The 11,740-nt window shown below is 70.7% G+C and overlaps 1 protein-coding gene across 1 annotated transcript; it reads right to left on the bottom strand.

Moving 5' to 3' along the window:
* Nucleotides 1-1,340: 1,340 nt before the first annotated feature.
* Nucleotides 1,341-10,079, bottom strand: MRPL12 (mitochondrial ribosomal protein L12). Its single transcript, XM_075904188.2, has 5 exons — nucleotides 9,810-10,079; nucleotides 9,135-9,321; nucleotides 8,580-8,660; nucleotides 8,073-8,210; nucleotides 1,341-1,668 (listed from the first exon to the last, which is right to left on the bottom strand). Exons 1-5 carry the CDS (start codon nucleotides 9,908-9,910, stop codon nucleotides 1,552-1,554), a joined length of 624 nt encoding a protein of 207 aa, XP_075760303.2. The 5' UTR covers nucleotides 9,911-10,079; the 3' UTR covers nucleotides 1,341-1,551.
* Between the last annotated feature and the right edge of the window lie 1,661 nt (nucleotides 10,080-11,740).

An 11,740-nucleotide genomic window follows, 5' to 3' on the forward strand; every position in this document is an offset into this window, starting at 1 on the left:
CCGCCGCTCCATTGCACAAGCGGCCAGGGCCCCTGTGGAGAACAGCAGCTTGGCCACAGCTACCCCGTGCCCGGCCTGAGCCTGCAGCACCTCGGCAGGAGGAACCGCCCCCTCCCCCCAGAGCCTCGGCAGCAGGAACCGCCCCCTCCCCCCAGAGCCTCGGCAGCAGGAACCGCCCCCTCCCCCCAGAGCCTCGGCAGCAGGAACCGCCCCCCCCCCCAGAGCCACGGCAGCAGGAGCCCCCCCCCCCCGAGCCTCAGCAGCAGGAGCCGCCCCCCCCCCCAGAGCCTCAGCCGCAGGAGCCGCCCCCCCCCCCAGAGCCTCAGCCGCAGGAGCCGCCCCCCCCCCCGAGCCTCAGCCGCAGGAGCCGCCCCCCCAGAGCCTCAGCCGCAGGAGCCGCCCCCCCCCGAGCCTCAGCCGCAGGAGCCGCCCCCCCCCCCGAGCCTCAGCCGCAGGAGCCGCCCCCCCCCCAGAGCCTCAGCAGCAGGAACCGCCCCCCCCCCAGAGCCTCAGCCGCAGGAGCCGCCCCCTCCCCCCAGAGCCTCAGCAGCAGGAGCCGCCCCCCCCCCCGAGCCTCAGCAGCAGGAGCCGCCCCCCCCCCCCACAGAGCCTCAGCCGCAGGAGCCGCCCCCCCCCACAGAGCCTCAGCCGCAGGAGCCGCCCCCCCCCCACAGAGCCTCAGCAGCAGGAGCCGCCCCCCCCCACAGAGCCTCAGCAGCAGGAGCCGCCCCCCCCCGAGCCTCAGCAGCAGGAGCCGCCCCCCCCCCACAGAGCCTCAGCCGCAGGAGCCGCCCCCCCCCCACAGAGCCTCAGCCGCAGGAACCGCCCCCCCCCACAGAGCCTCAGCCGCAGGAGCCGCCCCCCCCCCCAGAGCCTCAGCCGCAGGAGCCGCCCCCCCCCCCAGAGCCTCAGCAGCAGGAACCGCCCCCCCCAGAGCCTCAGCAGCAGGAACCACCCCCCCATGCACACAGCAACTTGGCAGCAGCTGCTCCCCCCCCAGCTGGTTTTGCTGTGGTGGCACCCGAGCGGCGTGGCTCTGTGCCAAGCGTAAGCAGGGCCTGTCTGGGCTGGCAGGTCCTACCTGCCCCACCCCCACCCCTCCCCCCAGGGAAGAGCAACGCCCCAATCAGGTCAGGCTGCAAGAGAAGCACCCGCCCCTCGGCCACAGCCACTCACCTGTCAATTAGCCAGGCCCCCTGCCAGCGGCAGAGGGGTCAAACCCGGGCACCCTGCTCACCCCCACCCAACAGCCCCCTGCAGCTGGGCAGACCAGAGGGCTGCTGGCTGGCACGCAGGCCTGGCGGAGCCGTTTCAGGAAGGACAGGGCTTTTACACAGCACTGGTTTACAAACCCCCCACTTTAATAGATTGAGTCCACTGTGGTGTTGGTACACACGGCAGCCCCCCTCCGGCGGGGCCAGCCTCGCAGAGCAGCGCCCACTGCAGCAAAGCAGGGCCGAGCGCAGCCCCTGGCGCCTGCGAGTCACTGGCAGATGCCCCTGTGGGCCCGGGCGGGAGGCACACTAGTCCCTGAGCACTGACACTGGGCCATCACTCCAGAACCACTGTCCCTCCTGCGGCTTCCAGCGCGGCCTTGATCTTCTCCGCCTCCTCTTTGGACACGTTGGCCTTGATTTCTTGTGGAAGCGACTCGACCAGTTTCTTCGCCTGCCAGAGAGCAAGAGAAACCAGCGTTCAGTAACCCACAGGCCAGGGCCCCGTATCAGCACCTGTGTCCTGCACCCGGCATGACCCCCGATGGTCCGTCTGCTACAGACATCCCCTCCGACTGCACCAGCCCTTGGATCTCGGCCGGCTGGACCGAGCGCAGCGTGCGACCAGACAGCTCTTCCGCTCCAGTCCCAGACCGCCCGAGCCACTGCCGATTCCTCCTGGCCAACAGACACACCACGCCGCGGAGCCTCGCACCAAGGCAGCTTGGCAGGCACCAGTTGCACGTGGAGCTCTGCCCCAAACCCTCCTGCCTGGACACTGCAGCCCAGCCCTCCACGAGGCTCCATCTCCACTGGACCAACTTCCGTTGTGGGAAGCACCTTGGGGCTCTTGGTTGGGGGAGGCAGGGAGCAGGGGGCTGGGGTATTTCTACAGGCAGGAAAGAGCCGTGGCCCGGTCACCTGAGAGCCCACACTAGACGGGTCAATGGACACACTGGTTCAATGAATCTGGCTTGTTCCCCGCTGAGCCTACGGAACAGGCGTAGCCAGAAGGGCCAAAGTCCACCCACAAGGCCAAACTGCCCCGGCCCAGCTGGATAGCAGCCAGCAGGCAGGGGAAGAGGAAAGGGAAAAGGCTGGAAGACAGCAGGCTCAGGCCAGGTCTGTGCTACAGCTGTAAGGCCACGTAGCCGCTCCGCCTCTCTCCCTGGCTCCGGCAACCCAGCCCCACTACACTGGCCGGAGGGCATCTCCCAGCACAGCACCGTCCTCACTGGCACGTGTGGGTGAATCTTGCCTCAGTCGGGGACAGCCCGGGACAGACGCGGCCGCGGAGACGTCCCCGCGCAGTCAGACAGACACAGGCCTCGGGATGCCACAGAGCAGTCCCTTAGTCGATTAACCGATGAGCAAATGCTGATTGGCTACTGCTGGCGACGGGTCGCGTGCGGCGCGGCCGCGGGGGACCTACCCCGTCAGTTTAAATGTAGCAAGAGCCGGGCGGGCAGGCAGCCTGGCTCACACCGGGTCCAGGACCCGCAGCGCTGCAGTGGGGGGCAGTTTAAACGCGGTAAGAGCCAGGCTGCCTGCAGCGGGGGTAGCTCCAGGACTGGCCACTCTGACTCCCCTTCAAATTCTCTCCACCACACGAGTAGCGAGTTGCCTGCTTCTTACCAGGCCTGGATTAGAAGGGGCAATGTTGGAATAGCTGGGACTGTTCTGCACCCAGCGCTCCCCCATCACAACAGGATATTGGGGATGGATTTCTGGTCTTTCTACGTCCTGATCATTGTTGCCACCTGGGTCTGTCTGAAACTAGACCAGGGCTACCCACGTGGCATGCAGCACAGAAACCAGCCCTGCTCCTAAGGGAGCAAAACCCCACAGCGAGTGGAGAGGGCCCTGCACAGCCGCCCTGCGCCGTGGGTACAGCGAGGGGAGATCCCAATGCACCGGGCCCCGCGTGTCCGCCCTGCGCCGTGGGTACAGCGAGGGGAGATCCCAATGCACCGGGCCCCGCGTGTCCGCCCTGCGCCGTGGGTACAGCGAGGGGTGATCCCAATGCACCGGGCCCCGCGTGTCCGCCCTGCGCCGTGGGTACAGCGAGGGGAGATCCCAATGCACCGGGCCCCGCGTGTCCGCCCTGCGCCGTGGGTACAGCGTGGGGTGATCCCAATGCACCGGGCCCCGCGTGTCCGCCCTGCGCCGTGGGTACAGCGAGGGGTGATCCCAATGCACCGGGCCCCGCGTGTCCGCCCTGCGCCGTGGGTACAGCGAGGGGAGATCCCAATGCACCGGGCCCCGCGTGTCCGCCCTGCGCCGTGGGTACAGCGAGGGGTGATCCCAATGCACCGGGCCCCCGCGTGTCCGCCCTGCGCCGTGGTACAGCGAGGGGTGATCCCAATGCACCGGGCCCCGCGTGTCCGCCCTGCGCCTGGTACAGCGAGGGGAGATCCCAATGCACCGGGCCCCGCGTGTCCGCCCTGCGCCGTGGGTACAGCGAGGGGTGATCCCAATGCACCGGGCCCCGCGTGTCCGCCCTGCGCCGTGGGTACAGCGAGGGGAGATCCCAATGCACCGGGCCCCGCGTGTCCGCCCTGCGCCTGGTACAGCGAGGGGTGATCCCAATGCACCGGGCCCCGCGTGTCCGCCCTGCGCCGTGGGTACAGCGTGGGGTGATCCCAATGCACCGGGCCCCGCGTGTCCGCCCTGCGCCGTGGGTACAGCGAGGGGTGATCCCAATGCACCGGGCCCCGCGTGTCCGCCCTGCGCCGTGGTACAGCGAGGGGTGATCCCAATGCACCGGGCCCCGCGTGTCCGCCCTGCGCCTGGTACAGCGAGGGGAGATCCCAATGCACCGGGCCCCGCGTGTCCGCCCTGCGCCGTGGGTACAGCGAGGGGTGATCCCAATGCACCGGGCCCCGCGTGTCCGCCCTGCGCCGTGGGTACAGCGAGGGGTGATCCCAATGCACCGGGCCCCGCGTGTCCGCCCTGCGCCGTGGGTACAGCGTGGGGTGATCCCAATGCACCGGGCCCCGCGTGTCCGCCCTGCGCCGTGGTACAGCGAGGGGTGATCCCAATGCACCGGGCCCCGCGTGTCCGCCCTGCGCCGTGGGTACAGCGAGGGGTGATCCCAATGCACCGGGCCCCGCGTGTCCGCCCTGTGCCATGGGTACAGCGAGGGGAGATCCCAATGCACCGGGCCCCCGCGTGTCCGCCCTGCGCCGTGGGTACAGCGTGGGGTGATCCCAATGCACCGGGCCCCCGCGTGTCCGCCCTGCGCCGTGGGTACAGCGTGGGGAGATCCCAATGCACCGGGCCCCGCGTGTCCGCCCTGCGCCGTGGGTACAGCGAGGGGTGATCCCAATGCACCGGGCCCCGCGTGTCCGCCCTGCGCCGTGGGTACAGCGAGGGGTGATCCCAATGCACCGGGCCCCGCGTGTCCGCCCTGCGCCGTGGGTACAGCGAGGGGTGATCCCAATGCACCGGGCCCCGCGTGTCCGCCCTGCGCCATGGGTACAGCGAGGGGAGATCCCAATGCACCGGGCCCCGCGTGTCCGCCCTGCGCCGTGGGTACAGCGAGGGGTGATCCCAATGCACCGGGCCCCCCCGTGTCCGCCCTGCGCCGTGGGTACAGCGTGGGGTGATCCCAATGCACCGGGCCCCCCCGTGTCCGCCCTGCGCCGTGGGTACAGCGTGGGGTGATCCCAATGCACCGGGCCCCCCCGTGTCCGCCCTGCGCCGTGGTACAGCGAGGGGTGATCCCAATGCACCGGGCCCCCCGTGTCCGCCCTGCGCCGTGGTACAGCGAGGGGTGATCCCAATGCACCGGGCCCCGCGTGTCCGCCCTGCGCCGTGGTACAGCGAGGGGTGATCCCAATGCACCGGGCCCCGCGTGTCCGCCCTGCGCCGTGGTACAGCGAGGGGTGATCCCAATGCACCGGGCCCCGCGTGTCCGCCCTGCGCCGTGGTACAGCGAGGGGTGATCCCAATGCACCGGGCCCCCCGTGTCCGCCCTGCGCCGTGGTACAGCGAGGGGTGATCCCAATGCACCGGGCCCCGCGTGTCCGCCCTGCGCCGTGGGTACAGCGAGGGGTGATCCCAATGCACCGGGGCCCCGCGTGTCCGCCCTGCGCCGTGGTACAGCGAGGGGAGATCCCAATGCACCGGGCCCCGCGTGTCCGCCCTGCGCCGTGGGTACAGCGAGGGGTGATCCCAATGCACCGGGCCCCGCGTGTCCGCCCTGCGCCGTGGTACAGCGAGGGGAGATCCCAATGCACCGGGCCCCGCGTGTCCGCCCTGCGCCGTGGGTACAGCGAGGGGTGATCCCAATGCACCGGGCCCCGCGTGTCCGCCCTGCGCCGTGGTACAGCGAGGGGTGATCCCAATGCACCAGGCCCCGCGTGTCCGCCCTGCGCCGTGGGTACAGCGTGGGGTGATCCCAATGCACCGGGCCCCGCGTGTCCGCCCTGCGCCTGGTACAGCGAGGGGTGATCCCAATGCACCGGGCCCCGCGTGTCCGCCCTGCGCCGTGGGTACAGCGAGGGGAGATCCCAATGCACCGGGCCCCGCGTGTCCGCCCTGCGCCGTGGGTACAGCGAGGGGTGATCCCAATGCACCGGGCCCCGCGTGTCCGCCCTGCGCCGTGGGTACAGCGTGGGGTGATCCCAATGCACCGGGCCCCGCGTGTCCGCCCTGCGCCGTGGGTACAGCGAGGGGTGATCCCAATGCACCGGGCCCCGCGTGTCCGCCCTGCGCCGTGGGTACAGCGTGGGGAGATCCCAATGCACCGGGCCCCGCGTGTCCGCCCTGCGCCGTGGGTACAGCGAGGGGTGATCCCAATGCACCGGGCCCCGCGTGTCCGCCCTGCGCCGTGGTACAGCGAGGGGTGATCCCAATGCACCGGGCCCCGCGTGTCCGCCCTGCGCCGTGGGTACAGCGAGGGGTGATCCCAATGCACCGGGCCCCGCGTGTCCGCCCTGTGCCATGGGTACAGCGAGGGGAGATCCCAATGCACCGGGCCCCGCGTGTCCGCCCTGCGCCGTGGGTACAGCGTGGGGTGATCCCAATGCACCGGGCCCCGCGTGTCCGCCCTGCGCCGTGGGTACAGCGAGGGGTGATCCCAATGCACCGGGCCCCGCGTGTCCGCCCTGCGCCGTGGGTACAGCGAGGGGTGATCCCAATGCACCGGGCCCCGCGTGTCCGCCCTGCGCCGTGGGTACAGCGAGGGGTGATCCCAATGCACCGGGCCCCGCGTGTCCGCCCTGCGCCTGGTACAGCGAGGGGAGATCCCAATGCACCGGGGCCCCGCGTGTCCGCCCTGCGCCGTGGGTACAGCGTGGGGTGATCCCAATGCACCGGGCCCCGCGTGTCCGCCCTGCGCCGTGGGTACAGCGAGGGGAGATCCCAATGCACCGGGCCCCGCGTGTCCGCCCTGCGCCGTGGGTACAGCGAGGGGTGATCCCAATGCACCGGGCCCCGCGTGTCCGCCCTGCGCCTGGTACAGCGAGGGGAGATCCCAATGCACCGGGCCCCGCGTGTCCGCCCTGCGCCGTGGGTACAGCGAGGGGTGATCCCAATGCACCGGGGCCCGCGTGTCCGCCCTGCGCCGTGGGTACAGCGAGGGGTGATCCCAATGCACCGGGCCCCGCGTGTCCGCCCTGCGCCGTGGGTACAGCGAGGGGTGATCCCAATGCACCGGGCCCCGCGTGTCCGCCCTGCGCCGTGGTACAGCGAGGGGAGATCCCAATGCACCGGGCCCCGCGTGTCCGCCCTGCGCCGTGGGTACAGCGAGGGGAGATCCCAATGCACCGGGCCCCGCGTGTCCGCCCTGCGCCGTGGTACAGCGAGGGGAGATCCCAATGCACCGGGCCCCGCGTGTCCGCCCTGCGCCGTGGGTACAGCGTGGGGTGATCCCAATGCACCGGGCCCCGCGTGTCCGCCCTGCGCCGTGGGTACAGCGAGGGGTGATCCCAATGCACCGGGCCCCGCGTGTCCGCCCTGCGCCGTGGGTACAGCGTGGGGTGATCCCAATGCACCGGGCCCCGCGTGTCCGCCCTGCGCTGTGGGTACAGCGTGGGGAGATCCCAATGCACCGGGCCCCCGCGTGTCCGCCCTGCGCCGTGGTACAGCGAGGGGAGATCCCAATGCACCGGGCCCCGCGTGTCCGCCCTGCGCCGTGGTACAGCGAGGGGAGATCCCAATGCACCGGGCCCCGCGTGTCCGCCCTGCGCCGTGGGTACAGCGAGGGGAGATCCCAATGCACCGGGCCCCGCGTGTCCGCCCTGCGCCGTGGGTACAGCGAGGGGTGATCCCAATGCACCGGGCCCCGCGTGTCCGCCCTGCGCCGTGGGTACAGCGTGGGGAGATCCCAATGCACCGGGCCCCCGCGTGTCCGCCCTGCGCCGTGGTACAGCGAGGGGAGATCCCAATGCACCGGGGCCCCGCGTGTCCGCCCTGCGCCGTGGGTACAGCGTGGGGTGATCCCAATGCACCGGGCCCCGCGTGTCCGCCCTGCGCCGTGGGTACAGCGTGGGGAGATCCCAATGCACCGGGGCCGAGGGTACAGCGAGGGGTGATCCTAATGCAGGGGGGTCCGTGTGGGATTCAGCCTCTCACACGGTGGGTTTGCTGCCACCCGGTGGTGAGAATGTGCATCACGCACCCGGCCCAGCCTGGGCAAGAAGGGACAGGTGAGGCAAGTGGGAGCAGGCACTTCCCCCGGCATGTGGAGCCCAGGGACGCAGTGTGGCTCAGCCCCCAGGAGCCCACGCTGCTCTTCTGGGGGCGGCTCACGTGCCGGTGTCCAAAGCCCCCGGGGAAGAGGCTCGGTGCTCGCAGCACGGCTGCCGGGAGGGGCTGCTCCACGAGTGACCAGAAGCACCCACCGTCCCTCACCTGCACGAGGTTCAGCCCCTGCATGCAGTTCTTCACTTCCTTGATCAGCTTGACTTTCTCCACCGCCTTCGCCTCAGTCAGCTTGACCGTGAAATGAATCTTCTCCGGCTTCTTGACGACCTCCTCCTCCTCTTCTACCTGGAACCAACACAAACCTAGGAGGCCAGGGTCCCTCCGCCCTGCCATGCCCAGGGCCTGACGGGCAGTCCCTTCTGACCAGCTGGGGAGCTAGTCACTCGCCTCCCTGCGAGCCTGCAGAGGGGCCCCGCAGCGCGCAGAGGTGCGCCACGACCGACACTTCTACCAGCACGCCAGGGCCTGGTCCAGCACCACGGCGGTAGGGAGACGCCTAGCAGAGCTTCTGGTCAGCTAGGAACCAGCCCATGCTCTCAGACACACTAGAACTACTATTGCCAAGACACGAGCTGCAAGCAAAGCCCGCCTTGCCTAGCTAGCAGCTTCCTTCCCCGCCGTTGTCAGGGACAGTGCGGAGCACCTGGGAGTTACCTGAGCAGCTGACTGCATTGCAGTTGGGGGCATCATTCCACCCATCGGCATCAGCCCCATGTCCTGGATCTTCAGTGTCTTCTGCAGAGGAGGACACGGTGCAGTGTAACCAACAGCACTTCAAGCCTGCCCGGTGCTCCCAGGGAGAAAAGGGATGGAGGAACAGCCCCAATCTGTGCCCTGGGAATTACCCACCCCAGGATCCTGCCTTCCTCCCTGCTGGGGGGGGGAGCATACCCCAACTTAGTACAACCCTGCCCAGCTATGCAGAGTGGGAGAGGTGATAAGTGGGGGGGGTCACAGAGGGTCATGCCCCCCCATTTCTGCCAAGGTTTATGGGCCAGGCCTCTTCCTTGTGCAGCAGCTCCTGGAGCTGGCCTGATGCAAGCGACAGTCCCTCCGAGAGGCAGCAGCAAACAGCTGGGAGCTCCAGGGAGCAGCTGGTGGGGGCAAAATGGGAGCCTGGCAGGGGAGGGAGGGAACAGGCAACATAAGCTGGAGGCCAAATCTTTAAATGGTGCCCCCCGGCCGCGCCCCCGGCCAAGCCTCGCCCACCTTCAGCAGCTCGTTGAGGTCTGAGATTTCCAGGAGCGTCAGGCTGGCGATGTCCTGCACCAGCTGCTGGACCTTAGGGGAATATTCCTTGGGGGCGCCATCCAGGGGGGCGCTGGCCAGCGCCTCCGCCCCGTGGGGGCTGCCGGTCCTCAGCCTCCGCACGGCGCTGGCTCCGGGCAGCTGCTGCCTGCCGCAGGGAGACACCCCGTCAGGCCTCGGCTCCCTCCGACACACGCCGGGATTTCCCCCCCCCCCCAGGCTCAGCCCCGCCCCCGGGCTCCCCCCCCAGGCTCAGCCCCGCCCCCGGGCTCCCCCCCCCAGGCTCAGCCCCGCCCCCGGGCTCCCCACCCCAGGCTCAGCCCCGCCCCCAGCTCAGCCCCGCCCCCGGGCTCCCCCCCAGGCTCAGCCCCGCCCCCGGGCTCCCCCCCCCCCAGGCTCAGCCCCGCCCCCGGGATCCCCCCCCAGGCTCAGCCCCGCCCCCCGGCTCAGCCCCGCCCCCGGGATCCCCCCCGGGCTTCCCCCCCGCCCCCGGCTCAGCCCCGCCCCCCGGGCTCCCCCCCCAAGCTCAGCCCCGCCCCCGGGCTCCCCCCCCCAGGCTCAGCCCCGCCCCCGGGCTCAGCCCCCCCGGCTCAGCCCCGCCCCCGCCCCCGGCCCGCGCCCCCCGCCGGGCGGTACCGGAGCAGCAGGCGCAGCGCCCGCAGGCAGGGCCGGGCCAGGGGGCGGGCGGGCAGCATGGCGGCGGCGGCGGCGGCGATGGCGGCGGGAAGGGGATGCATGCGCCCGGCTCGGGGGCGGGCAGAGGACGCGGCGGCGGCGCGCTGGCCCCGCTCTCTATGGTGGGCGGGGCGCTCTGGCCTCCGCCGCGCGTCTCTATGGCCCGGCGGGTCCGCGCGGGAGCAGCGACGCTCTAGGCGCTGGAGGCCCCCGACCAGCGACGGCCGCTACCCAGCATGCCCCACTCCCGGAACAAGGGCTGCTTCGCGGGGCGGGGCCTGCGGAGGGGGCGGGGCCTCGCTAGCACGCGCCTCGGGGCACGTTCCTACCTCCCCGGGTTCCGCACGTGGGTGGGAAAGGCCCGCGGGCCCGGCCGGGGGGGGGCTGCAGGGCCCCCCCCGCCTCTCGCAGCTCACTGCCCCGCAAGGGGCTTTGGCAGGAGGGGGAGGGGCCGCGCCTCGTGCCCCCCCCAGCACAGGGCCGCCCTGGCAGCAGCTCCAGGGATCCCAGCCTGCCCCCCCCCCCCCCAGAGCACCAGCAGCTCCCCCTGCAGCCGAGCCCCCAGGCCGCAGAACAGGAGGCCACTGGACCCCAGGCAGGCTTGGGCCAGGGCCAGGGCCAGGGCTGCACTTCCTTGCCCAAGGCCTCCCCGCCCTGGCAGGCCTACCTCCCCCGGAGTGGTGCTCCGGCCCTGCTGGGATACCGGGCTCCCTCCAGTGCCTGCCTGGCTGACCTGACTAGGCCGAGTGTGGGGCAGCTGCAGAAGCTGAGAGGAGTTTGCCTGAGTTATGGGGTGAGGATGCAGAAGACTCAACCAGCGACCTCCCTGCATCCCCCCAGCAGCAGGAGACTGTCCAGGATTCTGAACCCCCAGGCTCCTCTGGGACCCACTGGGGAGGGGGGGCAGGACCCAGCAGGGTCTCTGGCAGCTCAGGGTTCTCCCCTGCCCCCAGAGGCCTGACTGATGCCAGCTGGTGGAGTGAGGCCCCAGCCAGCCCTTTGTCCAAGCCTGCTGGAGCTAGCACTGCCATGAAAGGGGCCAAGTCTGCCTGCAACCCAGGGGCACTGAGCTCTGGGCTGGGTGCCCCACAGCTTGGGCCCAGGTGCAAGGTCTCCTGCAGCTGGGAGGGCAGAGGGCTCCTGGGGCAGGAGGGGCTCCCATGGCCAGGCACCAGCTGGGATGTTTTGACAAGAAGGCCCGCACTGGCTGGAGCCCAGCCCAGCCCTTAGCACGCCCAGGGCAGCCACCCTGCACTGCTGCTCTTGCCTTGCCAGCCTCCGGGTGAGTTTAGCTGCCAGGAATGGTGCCTGGGGCTGCCGAGAGCCACAGCAGCTGCCACCCTGCCCCCGGCCTGTGCCTCGAGCGCACGGTGAAGCTCAGCCTGGCATGGGGCTAAGCCTCAGGAACCCTACAGCGGGCGTGGGCATGTGCTGAGTGCTCGTGCCTCACAGCAAGGGGCTGCAGCATGGGCCAGCCGCTTGAGCCCAAGCTCAATGCTCTGCAGCCATTTAGGAGCCTGACCTGCCCCTCCTGCCGGCTGGCCAGGCCCAACACCCAAGGCCAGCATAGGCCCAGCTAGCTGCAGGCAACTGAGGCATAGCAGCCTGGAGCCCCTGGGATGGGGACACCCCATAAACCACTTCTACATTAGCAGTCTCCAGCGGTGGGCAGCTGAGCCCAGAGGCGGGGAGGCGCATCCAAGCCCCGGCAGAGAGGCTGAGGCGCCTGTCAGCTCTGCAGCCTGTGTGGTGTAGGAGAAAGGGCCCTGCCTACCCCCCAAAGCCAAGCCAGCCAGGCTCCCTGGTGCTCGGTGCAGCAGCCCCTCACCGTGGGCCCTGTGCTTGCAAGTAGCCCGCCCGGGGCCGAGCCCACACCAGGCCAGAGCGCCAGC

The sequence above is a fragment of the Pelodiscus sinensis genome, chromosome 20 (assembly GCF_052426305.1).
Source record: "Pelodiscus sinensis isolate ZL-2025 chromosome 20, ASM5242630v1, whole genome shotgun sequence".
Classification (NCBI taxonomy): domain Eukaryota; kingdom Metazoa; phylum Chordata; order Testudines; family Trionychidae; genus Pelodiscus; species Pelodiscus sinensis.